The sequence below is a fragment of the Ursus americanus genome, chromosome 16, assembly GCF_024610735.1.
Source record: "Ursus americanus isolate L20-20 chromosome 16, mUrsAme1.1.p, whole genome shotgun sequence".
Classification (NCBI taxonomy): Eukaryota; Metazoa; Chordata; class Mammalia; order Carnivora; family Ursidae; genus Ursus; species Ursus americanus.
The window spans coordinates 62,927,104-62,954,340 of record NC_142142.1 but is presented as its reverse complement, the minus strand read 5'-3'; the positions used below and the strand labels follow the sequence as shown (position 1 = coordinate 62,954,340).

General features: G+C 47.9%; 1 protein-coding gene across 1 annotated transcript; it reads right to left on the bottom strand.

Moving 5' to 3' along the window:
* Positions 1-228: 228 nt before the first annotated feature.
* On the bottom strand, positions 229-7,610 carry MMP1 (matrix metallopeptidase 1). Its single transcript, XM_045797516.2, has 10 exons — positions 7,463-7,610; positions 6,791-7,035; positions 6,551-6,699; positions 6,186-6,311; positions 5,297-5,452; positions 5,066-5,183; positions 3,192-3,325; positions 1,559-1,721; positions 930-1,033; positions 229-750 (listed from the first exon to the last, which is right to left on the bottom strand). The coding sequence occupies exons 1-10, from the start codon at positions 7,565-7,567 to the stop codon at positions 650-652; spliced, it is 1,401 nt and encodes a 466-aa protein (XP_045653472.1). The 5' UTR covers positions 7,568-7,610; the 3' UTR covers positions 229-649.
* Between the last annotated feature and the right edge of the window lie 19,627 nt (positions 7,611-27,237).

Genomic DNA, 27,237 nt, shown 5'->3' with positions numbered 1-27,237 from the left:
GTAGGTTTTAACCTGTTCTACATGGTGTAAATTCCGTGAAAATGGGGGGATATTCCAATTTGTTGTATATCCTAGCGTCCCACGTGAATATTTTGCATATTCGTCTATTCCCACTTCAAATTTGAAAACTAATCTCTGGATGTATGACTTTATCATCAGGAAATAATCGTGTAATAAATATACTAGAAAGTTTATAAAACAGTAGAGACATGGATGGCTTTTTTTGAAACACACAGCACTTTATTTTCTGTAATGAAAGTTGTTCCTTGCGTATTAGGACAGTCTAGTGGCTGCTCTTATGTTTGTGAACGGTTTTGCTCTGGTGAAGACTCGTATCTCTGGTCTCCTCTCTTGAAGAGCTGCCCTCCGGGATCGATGTCAGGGTCTCATACTTTGGAAAAGCCTTTTTTTCTTTGCAAAACTGGCCCATTTGAATCCACAAGCCATGAGCCTGCCTTTCTTAGCTCTCAGCTGTGGAACTAAACTACAGCACGTTGCATTCTCAAGCATAAAAAGTAAGTGCAGAATGAGGTGTAAGTACAGTTATACTTCATAGCTCTGTGTTTTATTTAAGCAAATGACTCTTCAGGAAGACACGTCTTTGGGCTCTTGAAATGTATTTTTCTGTTGCAATAGTTGGTCAATTCCTTCAGCAGTTGAACCAACTGTTAACTCTGTCAATACTCAGAATTCTCTTAGTTTGAAGATCAAATTTGTATTGTGTGGTTCCATGAACGATATAGAAAAAGCCTGGAAATAAACAAAAGAGACTTACTACGTTACACAAATGATCTCTGGGTTTAACCCGAATTCTTGAAAAACTCTGCCATTTGTGAGAATAGATGTTTTTGGCACTTATTGTTCCAAATAACAACGCTGACACTACTCTATGACAACACAATGGAGGAAACATATATATATTCACTTACCATATTTCTGGAAAACAGCATCAACTTTAAGGCCAATCCCAGGAAAGTCAGTTGCTATCGCTCTGGGATAACCTGCGTCCATGGACCGTTTGTATTCGTCATACCTGGTCAAAAAGTAATTGGAAGCATCAGAACGTGTTAATTGTGTAGACTTCTCAAAGTCATTACAGGGAACTTGCAGCAGGACTCTCACAAAAACTTTTAACCCCATAGGTCTTGTGTAGCATGGGGGAGGGGGAGGTAGGACGTTGGGTGATAGGAGATTTTTAAGGTCCCTCTCAATGCCAACAACTAATTCTAATTCTCCAGGAGGTGCTGCACATTGTCTTACTACAGTAAACTGCAATGAAAGATACATTCCTATCGGCAGAAGGGGCTCTGTGAAGGTCAGTGCCTTGCTTCTTAGCCGTCCTTTTCCAAATTCAGCCCCACGTGCTCCCTGCATTCCCAGTGCAAGTGCTGCATGACGTCACCAACCACGGACATGGCTGCTAGACTGGTTATAGCCATTCACAGAGACGGCAGCCTGCCAAGGCAGTATGAGACTCATTTGGAAATGGTTCAATCTAGAATGTTCTCTCTAGGTAGAAGGAGGTGGTGCGCTGACATGTTCTGCACTCCGTCTTTACCTCCAGTACTTTTCAGCAACAAAGAAGTAGGTTTTCCCAGTTTCTTCGTCAGAAACAGCAGCATCGATGTTCTTCACAGTTTGAGGGAAGCCGAAGGATCTGTAGATGTCCTTGGGGTATCCGTACAGCATTTCCTGCCCCTGAGCAGCCCAGTACTTATCACCTGCCAATCAAAAAAGAAAAAAAAAAAAGATGAAAATACTTGTCCAGGGCACCAGAAGACAGTGTGTTGATTTCCAGCCATGTCCTCAGCTTCCCACGTTAGAGCTGTGTCCTGGCTGCACATTAGAACCATGTAGGGAGATTTTTAAAGATATCGATGCTAATAACATAGCCCTGATCAATTAAATTAGTATACAATTTATAGTTTCCTACATAATTCTAATCTGCAGTAAGCTTGGAGAGTGACTGGCTTGTGGGGTTGAGGGTTTCTTCCAAAGCCAGATGTCCCGGTGACTGAAGAGTTCATCGTGCTACGTCAGCGATACAAGGCTCACTCCTCTAGCTGCCCGTGGGCTGTGGAAGTTCACAACAGTGGTTTCCCAAAGGCCAGAGGGTTGCAATGACTCACAATCTGTAATGACTTGCAACCTTTGTAAATAAAAACCATTGCATCTGAGTAGAACACAGTGCCAAGTAAGTAACCGTGCTGTGTCCAGATCCGTGTATTTATACTTGGTAAGCCCCACAGCACATAAAACTGGTCTTAGATCGCGAAGCCAGGATTATTCTCACAGCGCAAATACACTCATTTACCCCTTATGAAAAAGCAGCTTGAAACTTGGCGCATCTAAAATCCTATTTAATTTTGTTATCTAAGGGCCAGAAAGCGTGTGTCAATGTTTTTTGCCCATCTGAACAGCATTCGATCCTCTGGCTGGGTCAAGTACTCTAACGCTTGTGTGTATGATGCCAAACATCTATCTGCAGAAATACTGGTGTTTGGCATAGGGCCTTCAAAGCCAAGAGCCCGTCATTGGATTATGTTTCATTCTGACAGAATCCAAGAAGTTTGTCCCATTCGATTCATGGTAGGACTTGTCATATTTTAATGTACATAGAAATTGCCCTGGAATCTTGTTAGAATTCCAGACGGTCTGGAGTGGGATCCGATCCCACGGACGGACCTTGAGGACATCATGCTAAGTGAGAGTCTGTGTTTCTAACAGACTCCCCAGGGATGTCCACGCTGCTGGTCTGAGGACCGTACTTTGACAGCTGGCTGCCAGGGCCGCCTCTCCCTCCCTCAGGAGACCCACTGGTACTAAAATCGGTCTCTAGGAAATCTGGACACTTGAATGTTTCTGTGTCATCCGCTCTGTCCTGTGGGCCCCAGCCCCTCCCTTCTGTTCCTGAGCATCCCCAGGGTGGGTACGTAAGTAGTTTGCAGAGGAAACGCATCCGTAAGTCCAGGTTCATGGACGGGCAGGACACGCATAGATACACTTCTTATTTAAAATGACTCAGAGATGCACTAGGTTATGCTTAGTGAGGGTGATGGACTCCCATCGGTGTGATAAGTGAGATCGCCTGATTTTCCGAAGGCCACGGAAAGAAAGTGGCCAGGACTCACCTATATTCAGCCCCAGAGCAGATGAATTCACAGTAACGGAACAGTAGGGGGAAGCGTTACCTTTGAAAAACCGGATTTCGTCTCTCTCAGCAAATTCATAAGCTGCCTGAAGTCCACTGGGCAGGTCTGGCCAGAAAGTAGAAATGAAATTGAGCTCAACTTCCGGGTAGAAGGGGTTTTGGCGCATGTAGAACCTGATTTGGAAAAACAGTGGAAAAGGTTTTGATCTCCTGGATGCAAGGGCGGGCTGACCTCTAACAAACACATCCGACCCAACCAACCTCAAGAACATAAACAGTCACATGCAGCAAAATAATTACAAAGGGATCAGTTGTGCACAAATTCTCACAATCTAACCACTGGCTTTGGCGGAGCCTTTGGGAGCCAGTGGCGAACGCCCGTGGCCGGAACCCACTGCTGGTCGCCAACATCCAGGGCACACCGGTGGCAGCGGCCTCTCCCCTGCACCACGCCTGACCAACACCCTACGAGAGCCTGGTACTCTCATCTCGCGGATGAGAGACCAAGGTCGGGGAGGTGAAGGGAGCTGTTTATGGCCACATAGCTGATAAGAGAGAGGCAAAGGTTAACTTCAGACTCAGGTCTGGCAGCCATTCCGTTCCTCCTCCTTGGGTTGGTTCTATAGCCCACAGGGAAGACTGTGGCCCCCGCCATTGGCAGCCTGACAGGCAGCTCCAATCCCGCCTCTGCTGGCTGCGAGACCCTGGGCAAGTCTGTTACCGTCTCTAGCCTCCCATGGCTTCGTGACTTGGTCACACATAAGTGATTTCAGTGTCCTTTCAGTTCCTGCGAATCCTAGATTTGTGCCTGTACCTTGAAGAAATCCCTCAGATTCTTGCTTTGATAGGTGTGTCCTGCTCCTTTCAAACCAACTATGTCCTTGCACAGCCTGGCTGGAGTCACACCCTATATGGTTTGCGCCCAGCCTTGTCCTTAGTAGAGGAGAGGACAGGAAGCATTTGGAACCAATACCCTCCATTCTAGGGTGGATATGACCACAGACAGAGTGATGAAACAGTACGGACAAGACTCCAGGAAGAGCAGCTGACCAGTGAGCCCATCAGAGCACCCCTCCTTGCTATGTGCTGATACCCTGGCCCTTCCTCAGCGCTGATCGTTCTGTGGACGGCCTCACTCAGAAAAAGACTGTATTACTCTCTTGCACGGTCCTCTAGGAATCAGGATGGTACAGTCAGCAGGCCTGCGTCTCGCATGTGAGGGGACCCTAGCATTTGTGAGGCCACATGCTGCAAAGGGGGCTCCAGGGCCTTCCTGAGAGAAGAGAAGCATGTGGTGACCGCCCATATCTGCTTACAGGAGGAACCCCATGAACGCGGGGATTTTCCCCACCATGTCTCCTTCCCTTCTCTAGGTCTCTGCAGATCACAGGCGTGGGGTGGGGGCATCTTTACTGGGATAAAGCGGCCACACAGCCTTGCTCAGCATGATGGTGCCGTGAAAAGCATGGGTTTGTCCTCACAAGGTACTAATACTCCTCAACCATGTTTCATCATGAGGAGGGGCATTAATGAGGAGAGCTGGGGAGTGGGGGTCAGAAGATCGGTTACCGCTCTGTCACTGGAGAACCCAGTGCCTTGAGAGCATCTCTTCCCTTCTCCCTGCCTTACCTGACTGATCTGAAAAACGGGATTCTATTCACTGAATTTTCTACTTCAATGGTATGTTTTTCTGAGAACCAAACAACAGAATACATGTGGGGGAAAAAGCTGTTACAAGTTCATCACATTGTGCAAATGCATGAAATTGCTCACATTTAATTATAATTATAATTATGTATGCAAACAAGTGTAAGGTAAATAATGTGTGTGCACAGTAGTGGCCCACCGGCACCCACAGCCGTGAGCGCTGTTATTACTACAAACATGAAACACAAAATGGAGCTGATGGCCTACCTGTCTTTAAAGAACATCACTTCTCCCCGAACTGTAGTGATAGCATCAAAGACTAGGTTACTATCACACACCTGTGGTGTTTGGGAGCCTGTTGGCTGGACCGGATTCGGGGAAGGTCCTAAAAGAAAAAGAGATCTGCAGTTAGTTCTGCCTGGTGTGGGACAGCTTCTTAGAGGAGACAGGTGATGGCTGTTCCAACGGCCCCTCGTCCCTAATCTTCTGTGCACTCACCATATATGGCCTGGATGGCATTGATGTCGTCCTGAGATAGCTGGACATCACCGTCGTACATGTAGTTGGGGTACATCAGAGCCCCAATATCAGTAGAATGAGAAAGTCCAAGGGAATGACCCAATTCGTGGGCCGCCACACGATACAGGTTGTAATCTAAAAGGTCCAATAAACCCATTAGCGGTTGCTCGAAGTGTTCTCAGTTTGGAGACATGTAGTTAAGAGGAATCCATGACTCTACAAGGACTAGGGCTTATGTTTTTGTGTAGCTTTTTGAAATAGCTATAAAACTTTCCCCCAAAGATGGGAGGACGGGAGGCTTTTATTAATAGTGAGAACATAGGCTAAAGCCCAAACTCTGTGTTTACACTGATAAAACGAAAAACCCAGCTCAGCCGACTCTGAGTCCAGCACAGATCGGCCAGTCTTGTCAGGGGTTAGATGTCGCGCATTAGTTCACGGAGAAGCAATGGAGTCCCAGTAACAGTTTTTTTCTTCCTATCCACAAGCTGATATGTGCCTATGCTGGAAATTTTGGAAAACACAACCTCTCCTCCCTTAATTTTCACATAATCTTACTAACACTGTTGAATTTTGGTGTGTTCTTCTAATAAAAAAATAATTCTATGTAGATGCCCACAAGAAAAACATTAAGATTTTCAACATTTTTTAAATAGAAATTTTAGAGGGGCCTATTTGCAGCCAAAGAGGTGTTATTACTAACAGAAATACCCTTCTCTTCCAGTTTTCTAAATGTATCATTAACTTTATAAGTGATAGTAGAAAAATACATACTTCTACGAAAGCGTTCTTTCAGTTAAGCCAAGCAATATTTCAGTGAAGCAAGAAGGGATAGGGCAATGGAGAGAGACAGGATCAGCTGACTTACTTCTGTAATTGTTGGTCCATGTTTCATCTTCATCGAAATGAGCATCCCCTCCAAGATTTGGGCCTGGTGGAAACGCATGAGCAAGGTTTCCGTTGGGTCCATCAAAGGGAGAATTGTCGTAGTGATCTGTCAGAAACAGAATTCGAGAAGTGTCCCTCTTGGTTCCAATTTAGGCTAACCCAGGAGAGAAAGCATTGGCTTTGCTGAGAGGCCAAGAGACTTCCAGCAAATGTGATACAGTTTCCTTCCTTAAGCCTATAACATCAACACCCCTTTAAACAAGTTCTTCCAGATGCAAAGATGAAGGGCTTTAGGGGCAATCGAACTTAAGGTGAGAATACTCCTGTGGGACAAGAAGAGCTTACCTCCCCAGACAAAGGATATCATGATGTCTGCTTGACCCTCAAAGATCTTGGTGAAGGTCAGGGGCGAGACGTTACTCCAGAGTCGAAAGGCTTTCTCCATGGCACTGTCCACGTCTGCTCTTGGCAAATCTGGCGTGTAGTTTTCAATCCTTAAAATGGAATAAAACAGAGACGTAAGGACTCATTGCTTACAGCTCTGATGGGAAATAGCGCCCTCGCTCCGGTGCTCGGTCTGCTTACCTGTAGGTGAGGTGTGTGTGCTCCCATCGGAGGGTCCTATCAGTGAGGACGTACTGAGCCACGTCGGGCACTCCACATCGGGGCTGCTTCATCACATTCAGGGTGTCAGCATCTATCTTCCCGGTCACCTTCAGCCCAAAGAATTCCTGCATCTGCTTCAGCTTCTCAGTCACCAAGCTGCTGTTCCTCTGCCTTACGATCTGCTTCCCATCGCTCTTCAGATTGTAGTAGTTTTCCAGGTATTTCTGATGAAAGAGAAAATTATGGAAGCGCTGGACGGGAACTCTTTCTCTTTTCTAAAGATGGACAATAAGAAGTTTTAGCTGAGGTGGAGAACTACTTTAAAGATGGCGTTTCGATTTCATGGTGGAAATTATTATTGGTGGAGCCTAATCTCCCCACCGCTAGTGAGCGTGCAGTCCGAATTACAATTCGTAATTGTAACCTATCGTTCCTTCAGTTCCCACTCACCTCCACCTGGGAAAGGGAAGAGAAGGACCTGCGCACAGCTGGATACCGTTTTGGGGAAAGGGCCCTTCCCAGCAAACATTTCTCCGTGTGAGAAGTCCACCCTCCAATAAACTCCCTTACGTACAAGTGCTGCTCGGTACTACTGAGCAAAAACGCACAGAGAGGCTGTTACGTTAGCGGCGTGTGAAAGCCGGCATCTACCTGCACCGTCCGCACGTCCTGGTCCTGTGCTCCCGGGGTGGCTGCCGGGAAGCCGAGGGACCCCACGCCGCAGAGCAGCAGCAGCAGCAGAGGAAGGCTGGGCATGCTGGCCTTAGCTCTCCTTCCCAGCCGAAGGACTGATGTTCCCCACCGGCCGTCCCAGTGCCTCAGCCAGAAAGCGCCCTCTTTATATACAGGTCTGCACTTCCAGAAAGCCGGAGGTTGGCTAACTCACGTTTCATAACATCCTCTTTGATTAGCGATGAATAGCTCCAGCAATTATCAGAGATGGTGACGCTTGCAGATTATTTAGATTCACTTGGTGTCGCAATTGTATGATTAATACCAAACAGGACGTGTGTGTGAAGGAGGCACAAGACAGTTGTGTCCAATTCCTTCCTATCCTGTTTGAGCAGCCTTCTAGAAGACTCCGTGAGCATTTGGAAAGGTGGGCTTTGCTCCTTGACTGTGCCGGCCCTGACGCGCTCCAGGTTGCACCCCGCTCCCGCTCCCAGGGCGGAGGGCAGGGCTGCAGCGCCTGCAGCGGTGCTGTCTGGTGGTTCAGCACCCGCACGGCCGAAGCTTACAGCCCTGCAGGTGCTCACCGCGGGGCAGCGATCCCGCCTTCAGAGCAGCGCCCTTCTGCCTTTGCCAAGTCTCCTGGGACACCTCTTCCAGGGTCCCACAGTGTCTCTCGCTCTTTATTCAGGCCCAGGGGTGAGAAACCCCCGTCCACAGGTGGGTTAAGCGATAACTCACACCCTGTGTAGACACTGCCCATTGGCATCATGGGACACAGAGGATCCTTCGCTGAAACCCATCAGAATGGACCATGTGAGGCAGGGGCCGGCAGGAGACCAAGTCTTATGGTCTTACTGGGAGTCTGCTGTCTTTTTTTTTTTTTTTAAGACTTTATTTATTTATTTGACACAGAGAGAGAGAGCTCATAAGCAGGGGGAGAAGCAGAAGGAGAGGGAGAGGCAGACTCCCCGCTGAGCAGGGAGCCCGACGCGGGACTTGATCCCACAACCCTGGGATCATGACCTGAGCCAAAGGCAGACGCTTCAGGGACTGAGCCGCCCAGGCGCCCCCTGCTGTCTTAGTTTTTTTTTTTTTTTAAAGATTTTATTTATTTATTCGGCAGAGATAGAGACAGCCAGTGAGAGAGGGAACACAAGCAGGGGGAGTGGGAGAGGAAGAAGCAGGCTCATAGCAGAAGAGCCTGATGTGGGACTCGATCCCAGAACGCCAGGATCACGCCCTGAGCCGAAGGCAGACGCTTAACCGCTGTGCCACCCAGGCGCCCCCCTGCTGTCTTAGTTTTAATCATCCTCGCTCCCCTTGATGGGAGCACATCTTTGCTCGTTGGCGTCCGGCCGCGAGGCTTTCTTCTTTGATGCGTGTGTTCCTGTATTTATGCGTTCGTCGGTTCCAATGATGTTATTTAGCATCTTCCGTGCACCTGTTACTGTGGCAGGAGGTTAATTAGTAAATGAACATCGTATGGGACGTCTTAAGACGGCTTTAACAGGAGTCCATCTAAAGCTGCTCATACTAGTTTTACCAGAAAGTGCTGGGAGAGAAGAGATGGTAGAGTTGGTCCAACTCTCAATTTTCTGACCTTCATTAATCCTCCTACCGCCATCATAATTTCTGTCAAATCTCAGTACCATCTCTAGTATTATTTGTATTTTTCTTGAAATTTACAAGTTTGGCCTCATTTTTTAAAAGATTTTATTTATTTGACAGAGAGAGCACACAAACAGGAGGAGGGGCAGAGGGAGAGGGACCTGAGATCATGACCTGAGCTGAGGCAGATGCTTCACCCACTGAGCCACCCAGGCGCCCCGAGTTTTGCCTCATTGTAGCTACCGTAACTGTAAAATCATGGTTTAATGGGTTATTATTTTTGTATGTGTATTAAAATAAATACAGGGCTATGTAATGGAAAATGTGCATTAATGTACCCATAGTCCCATAGTCAAGTGTCTTGGGGGGGTGTCCTTTCTACCCTTGGTGAGAAAAGATGACCTAAATCTGTGGCTTTCTCTACTCGCGCCCCACCCTCCTTCCTGGAAAGTGTCGAACGAGACGTGAAGTTGAGAACCCCTTGCCTCTATTCTTCCCCTTCGGCACCTGACGGGGCTCCCGCCCCCCCACCTGTCAGGCTGGCTTTCTCACCTCACCGATTTCTGTCTTCTTGCCACACGAAGATCAACACCGTGGGTATAAATATTGCTTCAGTGTATTTTGGATTGATGTGAAAGAGCTCATTTCCTCCCTAATTATCTAACCACAACTTCCTCATCGAAGTGGAGTAATTCGTGAGTTCGAGACAGTAAGAGGAATTAGAAGAAATTCTCATGAAGTTGAAATCCTGTCCTTCTCCCGGGCGTCAGATGGAGGAGGGTGGGGCCGGGAGCACAGAACACCAACTGAACTGACTTCAGCAGGCAAGGGAAATCCCGCAAGAACTCTTTACGTTGGAGCTTGTGTTTTAAAGTCAAGGGGTGGCAGGCACACCCTGACTCTTGGGGAGTCTGGCCGGTGTGAAGAGGGGGCACCCTGCTCCACTGGGCAGTGGGAAGAACGGTCCCCGTCTTAGCTCGAGAGCATGTGACCGTCTGGGGCTGGGCCAGGAATTACAAAGCAACCCCCGGGAAGGGTCCCGTAAAGAGTTCAGTGTGGCAGGAGTCTACACAGCCTATGGTCTGCAAGTTTTCCAACGTTCGTGAACTACTATATCCTTTAAACAAAATCCCTTTGGGAAAGCCAACTTGTAAAGCCGATGCGATCAGAAGTGCCTTCTGGAAGTGGGAAATGGGGCTTGAGAGCCCCGCCTCCCTCCCTGCCCCGTGGTCCCCTGTCTCCTCTCCTCTAGTGAAGTCTCCTATTTCTATGCAGCAGCGACGATTCAGTGGTGTGAAGCACAGAAACCCAGGGGCTAGCTCAGGTGAAGAGATGGGAGAACAGAGAGGTCGCCCACGGACGGTGCTCACACCTCTGCAGGGATTGGGGGGGAGGTCGTGGCCGGGGAGACCGCGGGGAGCGTGGACTCACACCTTCTGCTCCTGGCCTGAGGGCAGAGCTCACCATCGAAAAGCCCTAAAAGCCGTAAGAGTTTCATTACAACTTCAGGAATGCTGACGTGCATCGCAAACTTGTCACTGAAATAGCTGTTTGTTAAATTTCTTCCCAGAAGGACAAAGAATTTAAATGAAGTTTTGGCTTGGCAGCCAGCCTCCAAGATTCACGTGGTCCTGAATCTTGAAATTTCCAGTTAGGTATTCAGTAATTCCTTGATTAATGCCTGCATGTGATCTATCTGAGAGTGGAAAAGAAAACATAAAAATCTAGACCAGAATGCTGGGGATTAAATCCTACCCAAATCCTGCCAATGCCTCAGCTCTGCATAGTTTCCAAGAAGCTCAAGACAGGTTAGAATTTTATTGCTCTTCACCTTGGAATGCTCTTTCCCTGGGGACTTCTTCCCCCTGGCCCCCGCTTGGCTGTAGTTTTGGGGAAATTATTCCTCTCTGCCGTATCCCCGGGAGCATGGCAGGCTCAAGCGTGCTCTTGTCAGCTGCTGCTTCCACGGACTCCTCACTGTTTCTAAACATGCAAACCGTTTCCAAGGCTTTCTCGGTCACTTCACGCCTGCTGCTCTGAGGAACGATTCAGACATGGCTGTGTTTCTCCATATTAAGCTCAGTCTTGGAGTAGCAATCTTGCTGCATGTTTTTTATGCTTGGAAATACGGCCTTTTAATTTTGTAGTTCAACTTGAGAGTCAGATTTTTTTTTTTCTTGTTTTTTGGTCCTACAACTCTTGAAATGACCTTTAGCAGAACCTTTACACATGTTTCATGCTGCTTTGTTTTGGGAGTAACATGAGGAATGGCTTTGTCCCACCCGGTATGTTCTCCTTCCGAATGGCCCTATGGTTGCTTCACAGACAACCAGTGTGTGTGTGTGTGTGTGTCTGACGTCTAACAGACACTGCACCTGCCGTCCCTTTAGCCGTCGTGGCTACCTTCCAGGTGGAGATGATCAACGCATCGACCTGGAGTCACTTACCTTCATGTGTCTGTGCACCTGCAGTCCACCGGCCTTCACGGTGCCGTCACCAGACATGACGCACAGGCTCTGGGTAAGGGATTTGGCCTCCCTACCAGAGAAAGTGTTGTGAGACACGGGGCTGGTTCCGTTGGTCCTGTCATGTCTGTAATAACATCTCCACCCCCCACCCTGTCCCTCGGGCCAGAAAGGATCGTCACTGAACCCCGCACACACCTCTATGTGTCTGACGCTGAAATGCATCTCTTCGTTCTTACCAGAATTCAGTGTGGAACAGCCAGTGTGGTGGCTCAGTCCCTCTGTGCATAGGCGATGTCTTCCACTGTGATTTCCACCCTTCTCGCTTCCATGTCAGCGCCTCCTTTGGTACAAATCTTTTTCCTCACCCCATGCACTTGTCTGCTGACCTTGACTCCCCAAACAGCTCTCTGGTGTTTACCACCCGCCTTATTGTCTAAGCTTGACCTTGACTTTTTTTTTTTTTATGTTTTTTTATTATGTTATGTTAGTCACCATACAGTACATCCCTGGTTTCTGATGTAAAGTCTGATGATTCATTAGTTGCGTATAACACCCATTGCACCATGCGATACGTGCCCTCCTTACTACCCATCACCGGTCTATCCCATTCCCCCACCCCCTCCCCCTGAAGCCCTCAGTTTGTTTCTCAGAGTCCATAGTCTCTCATGCTTCATTCCCCCTTCTGATTACCCCCCCTTTCTTTATCCCTTTCTTCTCCTACCGATCATCCTAGTTCTTATGTTCCATAGATGAGAGAAATCATATGATAATTGTCTTTCTCTGCTTGACTTATTTCACTTAGCATTATCTCCTCCAGTGCCGTCCATGTTGCAGCAAATGTTGAGAACTCGTTCTTTCTGATGGCTGAGTAATATTCCATTGTATATATGGACCACAACTTCTTAATCCAGTCATCTGTTGAAGGGCATCTCGGCTCCTTCCATGATTTAGCTATTGTGGACAATGCTGCTATGAACATTGGGGTGCCTATGGCCCTTCTCTTCACTACGTCTGTATCTTTGGGGTAAATACCCAGTAGTGCAATGGCTGGGTCATAGGGTAGCTCAATTTTTAACTTTTTAAGGGACCTCCACACTGTTTTCCAGAGTGGCTGTACCAACTCGCATTCCCACCAACAATGTAGGAGGGATCCCCTTTCTCCACATCCTCTCCAGCATTGTTGTTTCTTGCCTTGTCAATTTTTGCCATTCTACCTGGCATAAGGTGGTATCTTAGTGTGGTTTTGATTTGAATTTCCCTGATGGCTAATGGTTTTGAACATTTTTTCATGTGTCTGTTAGCCATTTGTATGTCTTCATTGGAAAAGTGTCTGTTCATATCTTCTGCCCATTTTATGATTTGTTTATTTGTTTCTCGCGTATTGAGTTTGAGAAGTTCTTTGTAGATCTCGGATACCAGTCTTTTATCTGTAGTGTCATTTGCAAATATATTCTCCCATTCCGTGGGCTGCCTCTTAGTTTTTTTGACTGTTTCCTTGGCTGTGCAGAAGCTTTTTATCTTGATGAAGTCCCACAAGTTAATTTTATCTTTTGTTTCTCTTGCCTTTGGAGATGTGTCATGAAAAAGGTTGCTTTGGCCGATGTCGTAGAGGTTGCTGCCTATGCTCTCCTCTAGGATTTTGATGGATTCCTGTCTCACATCAAGGTCTTTCATCCATTTGGAGTTTATCTTTGTGTACGGTGTGAGACAGTGGTCAACTTTCATTCTTTTGCATGTAGCTGTCCAATTTTCCCAGCACCATTTATTGAAGAGACTGTCTTTTTTCCACCGGATGTTTTTTCCTGCTTTATCAAAGATTAGTTGCCCAAAGAGCCGAGGGTCCATTTCTGGGTTCTCTATTCTGTTCCATTGGTCCATGTGTCTGTTTTTGTGCCAGAACCATGCTGTCTTTGTGATCACAGCTTTGTAATACAGCTCAAAATCTGGCATTGTGATGCCCCCAGCTTTGTTTTTCCTTTTCAACAGTTCCTTGGCGATTCAGGGCCTTTTCTGGGTCCATACAAATTCCTCAATCTCATAAAAACCATCTATGAAAAGCCTACAGCAAATATCATTCTCAATGGGGAAAAGCTGGAAGCCTTTCCCTTAAGATCAGGAACACGACAAGGATGCCCACTCTTGCCATTATTATTCAACATAGTACTAGAAGTCCTTGCAGCAGCAATCAGACAACAAAAAGGGATAAAAGGTATCCAAATAGGCAAAGAAGAAGTCAAACTGTCTCTCTTCACAGATGACATGATACTCTATATGGAAAACCCAAAAGAATCCACTCCCAAACTATTAGAAGTTATAGAGCAATTCAGTAATGTGGCGGGATACAAAATCAATGCTCAGAAATCAGTTGCATTTCTATACACGAATAACGAGACTGAAGAAAGAGAAATTAGGGAATCCATCCCATTTACAATAGCACCAAAAACCATATGTTACCTTGGAATTAACTTAACCTGAGACGTAAAGGATCTATATTCTAGAAACTATAAATCACTCTTGAAAGACATTGAAGTTGACCTCGACTTTGATCCCCTGCACTGGGCTCTCAGGGGTGACAACTAGCGTCCACCCCCGGGTCAAATGGTTTTTCCTCGGTTCACAGGTGCCGCTGACCCTCTCAGGCATTGTCTTGGAGAGATCCTTCTTACCTTGGCTTGGGAGTCTCTGCACTTTGCTTTCTCCCTGTATTTTTTTTTTCTTTTTTACTTCCTCTTCTTTGCTGGGTCTCTTCCTTTTCCCCTTCCGAACCTCTCCGTTCACTCAGGCCCAGCTCTGAGTCCTCGTCTCTCATCTCTGGCCGCTTATCACCCCGGGACAGGGGTCTCTGCTCCTGCAACGTCAGCCTACAGCCTCACGGAAGTTCCTCCCTGAACGCGGGCTGCCGTGTTTTCCAGAGCCCTACTCAGCTTCACCTGCTGCTCGATAGCTCCAGCTGCAGGTGGTGTAATTCCCTCCAGAGCGCAACTCCTCCCTCACCGTGCGGCTTCTTACCTGGAACAGAGCTTCCGAAACCACAGACTGGAGTTCGAACTGTGCCCTTACGACATAGCCTGTCACTCGGTCTTTCTTGTGTCCTTTTTTTAAATTAGTTTGAGATCTGGAGTTCGGTGACTCATCAGTTGTGTATAACACCCAGTGCTCATCCCATCCGGTGCCCTCCTTCGTGCCCATCCCCCATTTACCCCAGCCCCCCACCGCCCTCCCCTCCAGCAGCCCGCAGTTTGTTTCCTGGAGTTAAGAGCCTCTTACGGTTTGTCTCCCTTTCTGTTTTCATCTTATCAGTCTTTTCATGTCTTGATTTTCTCATCTAAAAACTGGAAATAGCAGCCCGTGTGTCAGGCGGGTTTCTGGGACTGAGACACACGGCGGGATATGCTCGTCCAGTGGCCGGGACAGGTGAGCGTCAACTACAAGAGGCTCCGTAATTCCTTTTATGACTAAAATCCTTCCGTGGTTTCCTTCATTAACCAAAGTGAACAGCACGTGGAAGACCTACCGTGCTCAGGCCCGGAGTGACGTCCCGGGGCTGCTTCCCAGTCTCCCGCACAAACCGAGTTCCCTGTTTCCCCACGTGTGCTGCACCCTGTTCTGCGCCTTGTCCGACGTCAGAGCCCCTCGGTTCCGACGTCACACATTCTGCCAACCCCCCAGCTCTCGGTCAAGTGCTGCTGCTGCCACATTTCCTCTCTCCTCCCTGCTCTGAGTGTTCACAAAACATCCGCTCTCTTAAAGCACTTTTCACGTTTTCCTTACCTTGACTTGACTCTCCCAACGGAAGGCAATGTGTTGAAAAGAGCGCCGGCATTTCGTGTTTGTGTTTCTATCCATTTTCCACGGCGTACCAGCTTTGGGGACACATTTGCTTGATATGGAAAATGGTAAGTTAAACTCAATAGAATAGAACAAGTGACACATTCACACTTTGGAGGGTGTTTCTTCTTTCAGAGGGATTTCTTTCATTTTGGCCAGCTCGGGAGGAGATAGAATCGTAGTGAACTCCCAAAGAAATTGTAGCCATCAGGTTGCCACACCGCGTGTGGATAAGAACACACTAGTTAACCATCCCCTGAATATTCTATAAAAAGTGAACGCATGTAGACTGAACTCACTCTCGTGTATTAAACACGTATGCTATGCCAGGCTTCAGACCCCATGCTAGGATTGCAAAATAATCAGATACCAGTTTTGCTCTCAGAAGTTATTTCTCTCATGAAGTGGTTACGGCCTGATTATCGTACAATCGTTTCTTGAAGTAGCTGTTAAAAATTTTAGGTGTCATTTACATTATACCAATGAATATTTATGTAGGCACACAACCCCAGAATTTTTATGGAAGACAATAGGAAAAATGAGATTTAAAACACAAGGATGTACTTTGCAGCCAATTTACCCAGAAATCCACTAATGGCCCAAACAAATTCAGAGTCTGTTTTTGCTACTCAGGTAAGCACCCCTCTGTTAGTTCTGGTACTCAGTTCTCAGAACCTAGTACTGGTAACACATCTTGTCCTGTTGGTGCACGTAGCATCAGTGGGCGTTCTTGGAGGGGCAGGTGGAGAGGGGTGTGTAGGAGCTGCGTGGGTAGACGTTTGTCTGGACCACCTTTCAGGAGGCCCCCTTGGAGGGTCTTCTGTTGGCTCCCGGGCAGCTGATGAGAGTGGGGGCTCCCAAGCCATCCTGCACACTAACCATGAGTAGGTGTCGTTGGGATTTGGGCTGCAGGACATGCAGCTAGTCAGTTTCAGAGTCATGTTTCACACTGCAGAGAAATTCGGAGATCTGCTTCATTGCAGGAAGGGGCCGGTTTGCCGAGGCTTTGAATCTCCTCGTGAAACAATTTAATCTTAGGCATCAGTTGAAAAGGTCATCAACTTCTGCTTCCCTATTTTGGGTTTGGTGCTAACAGATGTTGTGTTGGGACGGCATCACGTTATTTTCTAAATGAATTACATGCAATCAGAACAGTGTCTGGCACTGGGTACAGAAGAGTTAGCTTTACTGTTTTTATGATTAGTTGTCCTTTACCAATTGCATTCGATGTAAGGCCTAGAGAGAGCTGTAGCTTGTTCCTTCCAGCTGGATTCTGTGGCGTCCTGAGCCTGGCATGGGCTCTGTACAGACGCTCATGGAAGACAGGACATGCCCTTAGGCCCATGGGTCCCCTCCATGGTTTTGGGAAAGGAAACTAGTTTCCCAGGACACACAGCTTTCAAAAGGAGCAGGAGAACTTGTACAGATATGGTAGAGAGGGCATAAGGGTTTTTAGAGAATCTACCCCGAGAAGCAGAAGCCCTTAGAAGCCTCATCCTAAGAGCGACACAACTAGAACATTGGGGTGTTTTCTTCGCTGGCCTTGGAGCTCAGCCTGAGGTCATGCCCAAATCCCCAGAGTCCTCTGTTTCTCCTCCCTTCAGGGCCCTGCTGTCGGGGTTGTAAGAGCAAATCTGCATCCTTGTTTATACTGAGGGTTAGCACAGTCCCCGTATAAAGGGGTCCAGTGTGCATCGCATGTTTTATACATATACGTAGATACACATTGACCTTCGTGACTCAAAACCTATCAATATGCATATCGGGTTAACTCTCTATACATACATCCACTTAACACCGTGTCTGTGAGCGAGCACATGCGTGCGGCTCTATGGAGAATATATGCCATAGGGTAATATATTGGGATGTAAAATGGTATTTTGACCCATCATTTCCCCTGAACTTGCCAAGAACGGTGTGTTCCCTACGTCTTTAGGACTGCAATCCACAGGCACTCGATTAAAGGCAATATCTCTCTCCAACTTCTGGGAAAACCTAAGGTCATTTGGGGGGCTTACGCAACATGTCTTCAACTGAGAAGGGAAGTTTTGAGGGAAGCATGAGGGAGAGCAGCAGTTTCCTTAAACTGGAAAAGGGAACACTTGGGTGGTCTCCCCCCAGGCCTAGAGATCCACACTCTGTTTCCCGCTCCTTGGAAGCTTGGGGGCTGCTGCGGCGTGGGCGCAGGGAGGCTGGTCCCTCGGGGCTGGATGTGTCCACTATCTGGGCGAGGAGAAATGGAAACACACGTTACCTTCTCCAAGGCACCAGTAGATGGCACAGTGGAGGTTTGAGCCCCGTCTGCTTCCAGGCTCAATGTGTGTTCCAATACCAGTGTTTGCTCACAAAACGGTGGCACGTGGGAAGGGAATGTGCCAGAGAATTTTCTTTCAGGTACCCTCCAAAAGGTGTGGTAGGAAAAGCACAGAATTTTGAGTCCAATGACACGGGTTTGAATCACAGCTGAGCAATCTTGGCTGTTATCATTTGCAAAAAGGAAATTATAAAGGCTAGCCCATGTAGTTAAGATATGATTGAACTGGTAGGTGCCTTGTAAACTGAATGACTGCATATGGTAATTATCCTCACCTCCTGACCTTTAAGACTGTCTCCATGATCAGGGGCTCCATAGCTATACAAGATAATCAGGGGTTCACAGACATGAAACCCATTTTCTGGGTCTGTAGTTAGCAGTTTCTTGAAACAAAAAGATATATTTGCTCTTAGAATATTAACCAAAATACTATGCATGCATTACAAATCTGATTGACTCCCATTGATGGAACTCCCGACAGCGTGACTACAAGCGTAGACCTCTCATGGACGCACACGGGAACAGAACACAGAACGGAGGCAGAATGCTACACAGGGAGGAAATCTAATTTTTGCAGAAAGCAGATTTGACTTTGAAACTTGATTTTGCAGCTTTCTAGACCTGTAGCCTTCGGCATGTTAACTTTCCTGATATCTCATTTTCTCACGTATAAAATGCAAACGATAATATCAAGATTTTCCGGGACAGCTTTAGGGCTACGCGAATCCCCAAACGCAAAAATACATCATGCTCGTCACGTAATAGCTGCTCGAGCCGCGTCCAGCCTCGTGGGGGGAAGCACCTAAAATCGTCTACGTTAGCCCCCTCCAACGCTGGACACGAGGAAATCGAGGCCCTACGTTTTCATTTGTTTTATTTCTTGGAAGCAAAACTCTTGCAACTAGGAGTGAGAACACGTCAATATGCCAAATATTGCTAGTAAGAAACTACCTATAATGTAAATTCATCACGATTCTTGAAGATATTGTTATTATGCAATGAGGTACGGCAAGTCGATGGCGATATAGTTTTTGGCTAGAGCCCAACGTGAGCCAACACAGTGAGTGACTCCTTAACTAGTTTGGAAGCTCTCCCAAGAAGCAGCCACCCTGTAAGATGTGTCATCATCCCCTCGTTGGCCCAGGCCACATGTGCCTCTAATACTGGGTGTCGCGGTGGCAAATTTCTCAGCCGCGTAAATCATGGCCAGGAAGTCATGTAACATACACACTCACCTTGATCTTGGGAAAGTGAAACGGCTTCCTCTTAGTCACACTGAGGAGCTTTTATTGATAAACACAATTACATTATGAATCAGTTGTTGTTGTGCGGGCTGCCCAGGGTGGGATCGCCCTCTTACCCCTGAAGTGGCTTTTCCCTACTGACTATTAAGGATTAAAGGACGGTGTGGATTCTTTGGTAAATCTGGACGGCCAGGGTGCTTCTCCCCCAAATTCTGTGCCCCCTGTTTGAAGCACGTGTGATCTACTTCAAAATGCTTAAGAAACGTACTGTGTGTGTAGGAGGTAACACTTGCTGAAGTTACTGGTTCAATTTATTGTTTGTAGCCTGGCCATGTCCAAAATGGATTTACTGCTGAATTATGCATGGACCAAATTGATTAATTAATATGTTTCGGGGAGTGTTTTCTTGGTTGTTACATTTATTAATGAAAATGTGATGTTTCTAGTTATGTAATAGCAAGTTGAATTCTTGATATTCCTCCCTCTACGAAATAACTCCAAAAAAAATATCTTTTCTTCACTGTAGTCAAACCAACTCTTCGTGATTCCCCAAAAATGTTGTTATCTCTCATATCTTCACACCACTGCATGTGCTGTTCCCTTACCCAGCATGCTCGGCCTGCTAGACTCTTATTGGTTGAAGAACATCTAGGACCAAGCATTGCTTCCTTCCTAAACTCATTCATTCATTCATTCATTCATTCATTCATTCATTCATTCATTCATTCAATAAAAGCTTATTAATAAGCCATGGTTAAGAGGCAGACACCATGTTGGGCCCTGGGGACAGTCCAATGTGGGACATTTGAGGACAGTTACGGCATGCCGCGGACTAATGGTTGCACAGAAGAGAACGGTTGAACAGCCAGAAGGCAGGGTGGGCAGGTCAAAGACACACATGAAAACACAGACGGTAGTGGAACCAGCTGCTTCTTCTCTGCTCATGGACTGTTGGCTTCACCTTGACATGACATTTCCCTCTGCACGGCTGGGACCCCACAGCCAATTCCACGTATCCTCTGAAAGTCTGTGATTTGTCAACCCACTCCCAACTTATGTCTAAGCCAAGATTGTTGGGGGGGTCAATTAGAGTAGATTTATAAGGAACTTGGGGAATCTCATGGAATACAATCTCAGGACAGCCTTCCTGAGAAACGGGAAGATTATGGGCTCTCTGTCTCTCCCTCTTGTTCTTAGCCTGAGCCTGAATATTTGCTGGTTTTCCTTTATCTGCAGACCAGCTTTGCTCCAAGGATGGTGCTCCCCTATAAATCAGTCCGTGCAGGACTTTGAGATACCATGGTTCTAATTCTGGTTTCAAGCCTTGGTGATCTTAGAGATCCTGTCCCCAACCTGGGGACAGGAGGCTGGAGGAGGCAGAGAGCCACAGCCATACCCCTTTCCTTGCTCGAGGGGCCAAGTCTGGCCTTGCTTCTCAGGAGGGCCAGCTGGAGCATTCTTGACCCCCAGTCCATGAGGAGTGAAAGCCCTCCTGTGGTCTCCAGTCTCAGCCCTGGGACCCAGAGCAAAAATCTCTCCAGACACCTCTCTCCTCCTGGTTCCCTACCCACTTCCTCCATGACCAATCTAGATTACTTTCCTCATGTGAGTCTCTATTTTGTCATCTTAATATCTTAATCCTTTCCCTTCTTCACACACTTCTCCCTGATTCCCTCCATTGACCTGTGAAACGCTTCTCCACCCACCACCTGCTCATCGTTGGATCATCTATGAGGGCTTCCGCACTCCTGTCCCAAACTGTCCATACCACCCGCACGCCAGGTCCTGCCCTCTGTGTCAGACACCCTTATGTGAGTATAATAATCCCGGGCTCTCACAAACAGCAAGAAGAGACAATCTAGAATCACAGACTCTGATACAGCTGTTATCATGCTTGATTTTACGGATGACCATGACTCTTCAGGTCAGTAGTTGGATGAAAACAGACAAATACGCAACACGTCCAAAGGTGAGCCTCTGATCTGCCCAACACATCCTTCCAACCTCACCCTTCCAGCTGCTGGGTCCTTCTGAACCCTTCTTTTGTTCTCCCGTTTCACGGCCCGTCCATCATTAAATCCCGGTGGTTCTCCCTTCAGATGCCTCCAGAAGCCCGTCTCTCCACTTGCACTGCTACCGCCCTGGTGGGAAGTCCCGCCGCCTCTTGCCTGGAGCCTTGCAGGAGACTCCTGACCAGCGTCTGTGCTCCCGCCCTTGCTCCCCGGGAACCCAAACCAGCACAGCACGCCGACACTCCTCAGGTCCATACCCGCCATGGGCTTCTCACAGAGAGGAAAAACCAACTTTACATTGACCTCCATAACCCCACACAATCTGCTCCCACCTCAACCCTTGCGCCTCCGACCGTATCTTCTAGACCTCCCCCCCATCCCACCCACTCGCTTCATGGCTGCAAGGAGCTCTGTAACCCAAGGCCTGTGAGTTCGCTCACAGGGAGAAACAGCTGCGGGTGAAGTTGTCACAGAAAGGAAGCCTTATTTGCAGCAAACAAGAAGATCGTGGCGAACGGCTTCCAGAGCCGTGTCTCCCCAAGTGGGGGCCAGTGGGTTTCTTTTATTTAGGGTTACGATGAGTATTCAGAACGGGGCGTTGTGTCATCACATGGAGAGGTGGGCGTGAGGTGGTGCACGCGGACTCAGGAAACATGGCTGCACGCGCATCGCGCGTGAGTGAGGCCTGTGCTCCTCCTTGGGCGGGGACGTTGACAGTACAGCGAGGTAGACACGCCGCGGCCCCTCCGTGCAGGTGTGGGTCGGTGGGGGAGCTCACACGGGTCCAGGCCCCTGGGGCTCTTCCTGGCTTTGCCTCAGACCGCTAAGCTCACCATTCCTGTGCTGAAGAAGTGGGGTCAGTGGGAGTCTTGCTGGTGACAGTTTCTAACTCGAAATCCCTGTGGGGCCTGGTTTCGATCCTGCAAAAACAACTCAAGAACGTGCGTTAGGTCCATCTTCACTTTTGAAACAGCCCTGCGAGCTGGACCGCACATTTGCTGTCTCTGACGGGGTCAGGCTCTTTGGGGCCTGCTAGAGACGGCTCCCTCTTGGGCTCCTTCTTGCATCCTCTTTGTTCCCTTACGATCCCTAACGACTGGGGCTTCCCATTCCTTTGTTCTAACAGCTCCTTGGTAGCTCTGCAAGACTGTGCCAGGGCGGGGAGACGGGCACAGATCACAGGGACTAGCCAGGGGCCTGAAGTCACTTGTGTCCCAAAAGCTGTGTCTCGTCTTTCTTCTTCTGGGGAGAAAAGCTCAGGTTGACCACGTTAATTCTGCTGCGACCCACCGCCACCCCTGGCCTCCTGCCTTTGCCATTCCCTTAACTCTTAAGTTTTTTTCTTTTTTCCAGAGCACGTATCTCCTGCCCACATAGGTACGGTGTGTTTATAGTCGATCATTCTAGTTCTTACCTGCCTCCCTGGTGACTGTCAGTCCTAAGAAGGGAAAGTCTTGGTCCGCTCTGTTGCCTGACGCGTGCGAGCCTTAGGCAGCGTGCTTGCGTGTGGTGACAGCCCGGTCGGCGTTGCCAAGAGCGAGCGAGCGGAGAAACCGGCCAACGTCTCCTACCACGTCTGCCGTTTATGTCCGCCTCCGAGTGGGCGGTACCTTCCCCAGACGACACTGACAGAGTGGGCGACATCGCTGTCCTCTCCTCGCAGAGCAGGATTTTGACCTCAGTTTCTGCAAACTGTGGTCTTGTGGCTGTGACTTTCCCCTCGTGTGTGTCTCGCTCACGCACAAGGATGTAATTTGAGTCTGACTAATCATGAGACTGCTGTGGGCTGAGGACACGGACAAAAAGATGCATCTGCTTCAGATTCAAACGGTGACAAATTAGGGCTTTGCGGGGAAAGAAACTCTGAGCAAGTTAACGTACGGAAAAGCTTAAGGACTGCATTGTCACTTTCAGATGTGGGACTCATCAAGGGTACTGATTTGCGGTTCTGTGACGAGTCAATAAAATATTTCCTCGCCTTCAGGAATCTACTTGTGGCCTCACGGGTCGCATGTCGCCCCAGCCCCTCAGGAGGGGCAACACGCGGTGCGTACGAGTCACCACGCCCCTTTCTGTGGTGTTGGGCTTTGCAGTGATTTCTTTTTTTTTTTTTAAAGATTTTATTTATTTATTCAACAGAGACAGAGACAGCCAGCGAGAGAGGGAACACAAGCAGGGGGAGTGGGAGAGGAAGAAGCAGGCTCACAGCAGAGGAGCCTGATGTGGGGCTCGATCCCGTAACGCCGGGATCACGCCCTGAGCCGAAGGCAGACCTTAACCGCTGTGCCACCCAGGCGCCCCTGCAGTGATTTCTTAATGCATTAATCCCATTGACAGATCATCAGATTTTCTTGATTTATGATATGACTGCTTTATTAATAACAGACCTTACTCCTAGTCACTTAGATGCACATGAAACACTCTCTTACCTGCTTCACCATCCTTATCTCAATGGAACTTACACTTACAGGAACCTCTCAAGCTACGAGTCTGACTTTTGCATGTCTGTGTCCTGCAACCCCTCGTGGGTCAGGCCAACCGACCTGCTACAAAGCACATGCCCCTTTCTCTCTCTTTTTCAACTCCTGCCCTATTTCCTCTGTTGGTCTTTTCTTTGCTCCGTGCCTCTTGCCATTAATCACATTGGCAGATCAATCTTGTCCACACGGAGTAAGGAGCAGCAGAGAGGATCAAACGCAAGCCTGGGGTCAGGCAAATGCATTAGACCCTTGGCTCTGTTGCTTCCCGTCTGCCGACCTGGGGGTACGGCTCAGTCCTTCTGAGCAGCGGCAACCCTATCTGTAAAATTGCTTTAATGCTATCTACCCTGTAAATGAGAATTAAAAGAGATAATATATGTGAACTATTTGCTTCCTTTCTGCATTAAAATAGGACTGGAAATATATGTCAGTCTTTCCGGTGGATTTCTTAATGTCTGAGGGCAGCTTGTTTTTGCATGCCTGTTAGTACAATTTCACTCGTATTATAACTGATATTCGATTTATGATAAACTTAAATCTTAAGGTTTCTTAAGACTTTAAATTCAACTTTCTAATATTATTCTGTTTATTAATCCATGAAATGGGCATAAAATAATTATAATCACTTTCATTAACTCTCTGATTAATATTTGATGGATTCCTATGGTTAAAATCTTGAAATACCCTTAAACATTTAATACTACTTGGATTCATGAACATTTTCATCAACACTTCAAATTACAACTATGATTTCAAAATAGCTAATTCTTCCAAATAATCCAAATCTATTAGTGCAGACTTAAAATCAAACAGAATATTTCCAGGCATTTACAAAACTTTTACTCATCTAATAAAGCCGAGAATTGAATTAATTCTACCTGAAACCCAGTTTGGCAAGCTAAACACTTTCTTATAATTAGGTCCTGCTCGTGTCTTCAGTTTTACAGAAAATTGCTTTCTCAAATTATTCCTGCCATGTTTGAGGACGTGCAGTGTGTTTTTCCCAGTGTTTCTCCTCACAGCGGGCTCACAACCTGGTGTGATTTCTGGCGACGGGCTTTGGAGACAGTAACCCGTCTGCAGAGACGGTGAGATTTGGTACCGTCTCTGTTCTTTATTTTCTCATCGGTGTTAAACCCACCATTCCGTTGGTTTCTTGCCGAATTTCTGCTTTGCTTCCCGCCCCCCCCGCCCCCGCCATGTCGTGTCACTTCCTGGAAAGCAGGTGTGCTCTACATTTCCAAGGCAAGAGGAATCAAGCCAGTTCTTGAACACAGTGCTGGGATTCAGCACCGCGTCACCGTTAGAGCTGGACTTGCCCTAACATGGACTACAAGTCTGGTCCCTGGAGCTTGGCCTCTACTTGGTGTCAAGAAACATGGGCGGCTGGCTTGTCAGCACACACACACACTCCAATCCTTCTGGAACAAGGTGGCTTGGGCGAAAGGGCAGAGGGGAGCAGTGGCAGGAGGGAGGCCCCCGTTGCCCGTTTTAAGTGAGGAAAGCATGGGGCACAGAGAGAGGCCAGAGGTCAGGCACAGACACAAGAACCTCGGCCTCTGGGCTGTGGGGATTTTAAACTGCGGGACTGAGGTAGAGTCAGCTTCCCCTCTTTGCGGTCATGCAGTGTGATACACACAACATCTTGTTCAGAACGGAGTCAAAGCGAAGTACAGGAAGGCCGTCCGGGCTGATTGATCGTCTGTTACTCTAGACAAAATAAGAACATGATCTTTGGAACCAGGAAGGAGTGAAATTAGGTCCTGACTCTGCTACTCACAGCGTGAACATGGCAGAGTCCCTGAGTCACTCTAAACTTCTATTTCTGCACAACGGAAATAAGCCACCCACCCAACTGTCCTTACAAGGGCGAAACGGACACCGCACCTCCAGTCCCTTGTGCGGTACCTGCTGAAAACCAGGTATTCGGTCAACAAACAGCTGTGTAGTGCCCTCTCCCCAGACAAGCGAAGAACCGTGACTCGGGTGGGCCAGGACGAGGAATGTGTGCTGCTTCCTGGCTGCCCAGCCCAGCTCCTTCTACGAACTATCTGCACCTAGGACCTCCCCTTGCCACCCGGCCAAGCCTCCTTGCGGTGGATGGACAGGGATTTCTGCGTCAGTATCTCCCCCACACCCTGTGTAGCAGCAACACGGCTGGGGGACAGGACTCCCCTTTGCCACAGCGAGCCTTCCCAGCTGACCCCGCGATTACGAAAGAACCAGATGGGCAGCCCACAGTGTGGTTTGCGGTTGGGCGGTGCCCCGTGTGGGTGCAATGCCTCGAGTGGCCGCAGGGAAAGCCCAAGGCACAGCTGGCACACAGGCTGGGGGCCGAGGAGGCCTCCAGAGCCACGGCCACACCGAGACAGACCCGCGCCACTGCCGTGCTTCTGAGTGATGGGAATCAACAAATTCCTTTATTCTTATTTTCGTGGTTTTGCTTTACACAATCTTTTCCAGCTTTGCTGAGGTATGATTGACAAGTGAGCGCTGTACGTTTTTAAGGTGTGCGGCACGGTGTGTTGGTATATGTCCACACTGTGAAATAATGACTATGGCCAGGCTTCGTAACGCACCCAGCCCCGCACCGAGTCACCTGTCCTCGCGGGTGTGAGCGGGGAGAGCGCTGAAGACCCACCTTCGGCAAGTTCCAAGTCTGCAATACGGACTTAGTAACTGCGGTCAGCACGCTGGGCGTTCTCTCCCCAGAACCTGCTCATCTCGCATAACCGAAAGGTCCTCTCCTCTTGCCCAACTCTCCCCGTGTCCTGCACCCACTTCGCCCTGGCACCCACCCTTGCACCCTCTGCTTTAGGAGTTTGACATTGTTTTTATTCCGCCTGTAAGTGAGATCACGCGGTATTTGTGCTTCTCTGTCTGGCTTACTTTACTTAGTATAACGTCCTCGAGTTTCATCCACGTTGTTGCAAATGGCAAAGTTTCCTTTTTTTTTTTTCCTTTAACGCTTGATAACATTCCATTGTGTCTACACACGATGTTTTCTTATCCATTCATCCACTGGAGGACACTTAGCTCGTGTCTATGTGTTGGCCGTTGTGAATCATGCTGCAGTGAACATGGGAATGCTGAGATCTCTTTTTTCATTTCATTCCTTTGGTTATACACCCAGGAGTGCAATTGCTGGGTCGTAGGGTAGCTCTATTTTTAACTTCTTGAGGAACCTCCACACTGTTCTCCAGAGTGGCTGCACCAGTTTGCATTCCCGCCAACAGTGTAAGAGGTTCCCCTTTCTCTGCATCCTCTCCAACACTTGTTTATTTTTCTTTTTCTTTTTCCTTTTCTTTCTTTTCTTCTTCTTCTTCTTCTTCTTCTTCTTCTTCTTCTTCTTCTTCTTCTTTTTCTTCTTCTTCTCCTTTTTTTTTTTTTTTGAGAAAGAGAAAAAGATCATGCATGCAAGCAGGAGAGGCAGAGAGAGAGGGAGAGAGAATCTCAAGCAGACTCCTTGTTCAGTGGGAAGCCTGACATGGGGCTGGATCCCACGACCCTGGGATCATGACCTGAGCTGAAATCCAGAGTCAGACACTTAACTGATTGAGCCACCTGGGCACCCCACCAACACTTTTCTTTTGTCTTTTTGATAAACTCTTTTATTTTTATTTTTTTAAAGATTTATTTGTTTGTCAGAGAGAGAGAGAGAGCACTAGCAGGGGCAGGGGCAGGGGCAGAGGAAGAAGCAGACTCCCTGCTGAGCAAGGAGCCCGATGCAGGACTCGATCTCAGGACCCCGGGATCATGACCTGAGTTGAAGGCAGATGCTTCACCGACTGAGCCACCCA

Bases quoted from the DNA above. Each gene is read 5' to 3' on its own strand.
- MMP1 (XM_045797516.2), bottom strand. From the start codon at position 7,567: ATGCCCAGCCTTCCTCTGCTGCTGCTGCTGCTCTGCGGCGTGGGGTCC. The intron at 5,184-5,296 runs GTGAGTGCACAG...TTTTTCTTTTAG, and splicing joins TGCCATCCAGGCCATATATG to GACCTTCCCCGAATCCGGTC. The intron at 1,034-1,558 runs GTAAAGACGGAG...CTTTTTGACCAG, and splicing joins GTTGCTGAAAAGTACTGGAG to GTATGACGAATACAAACGGT.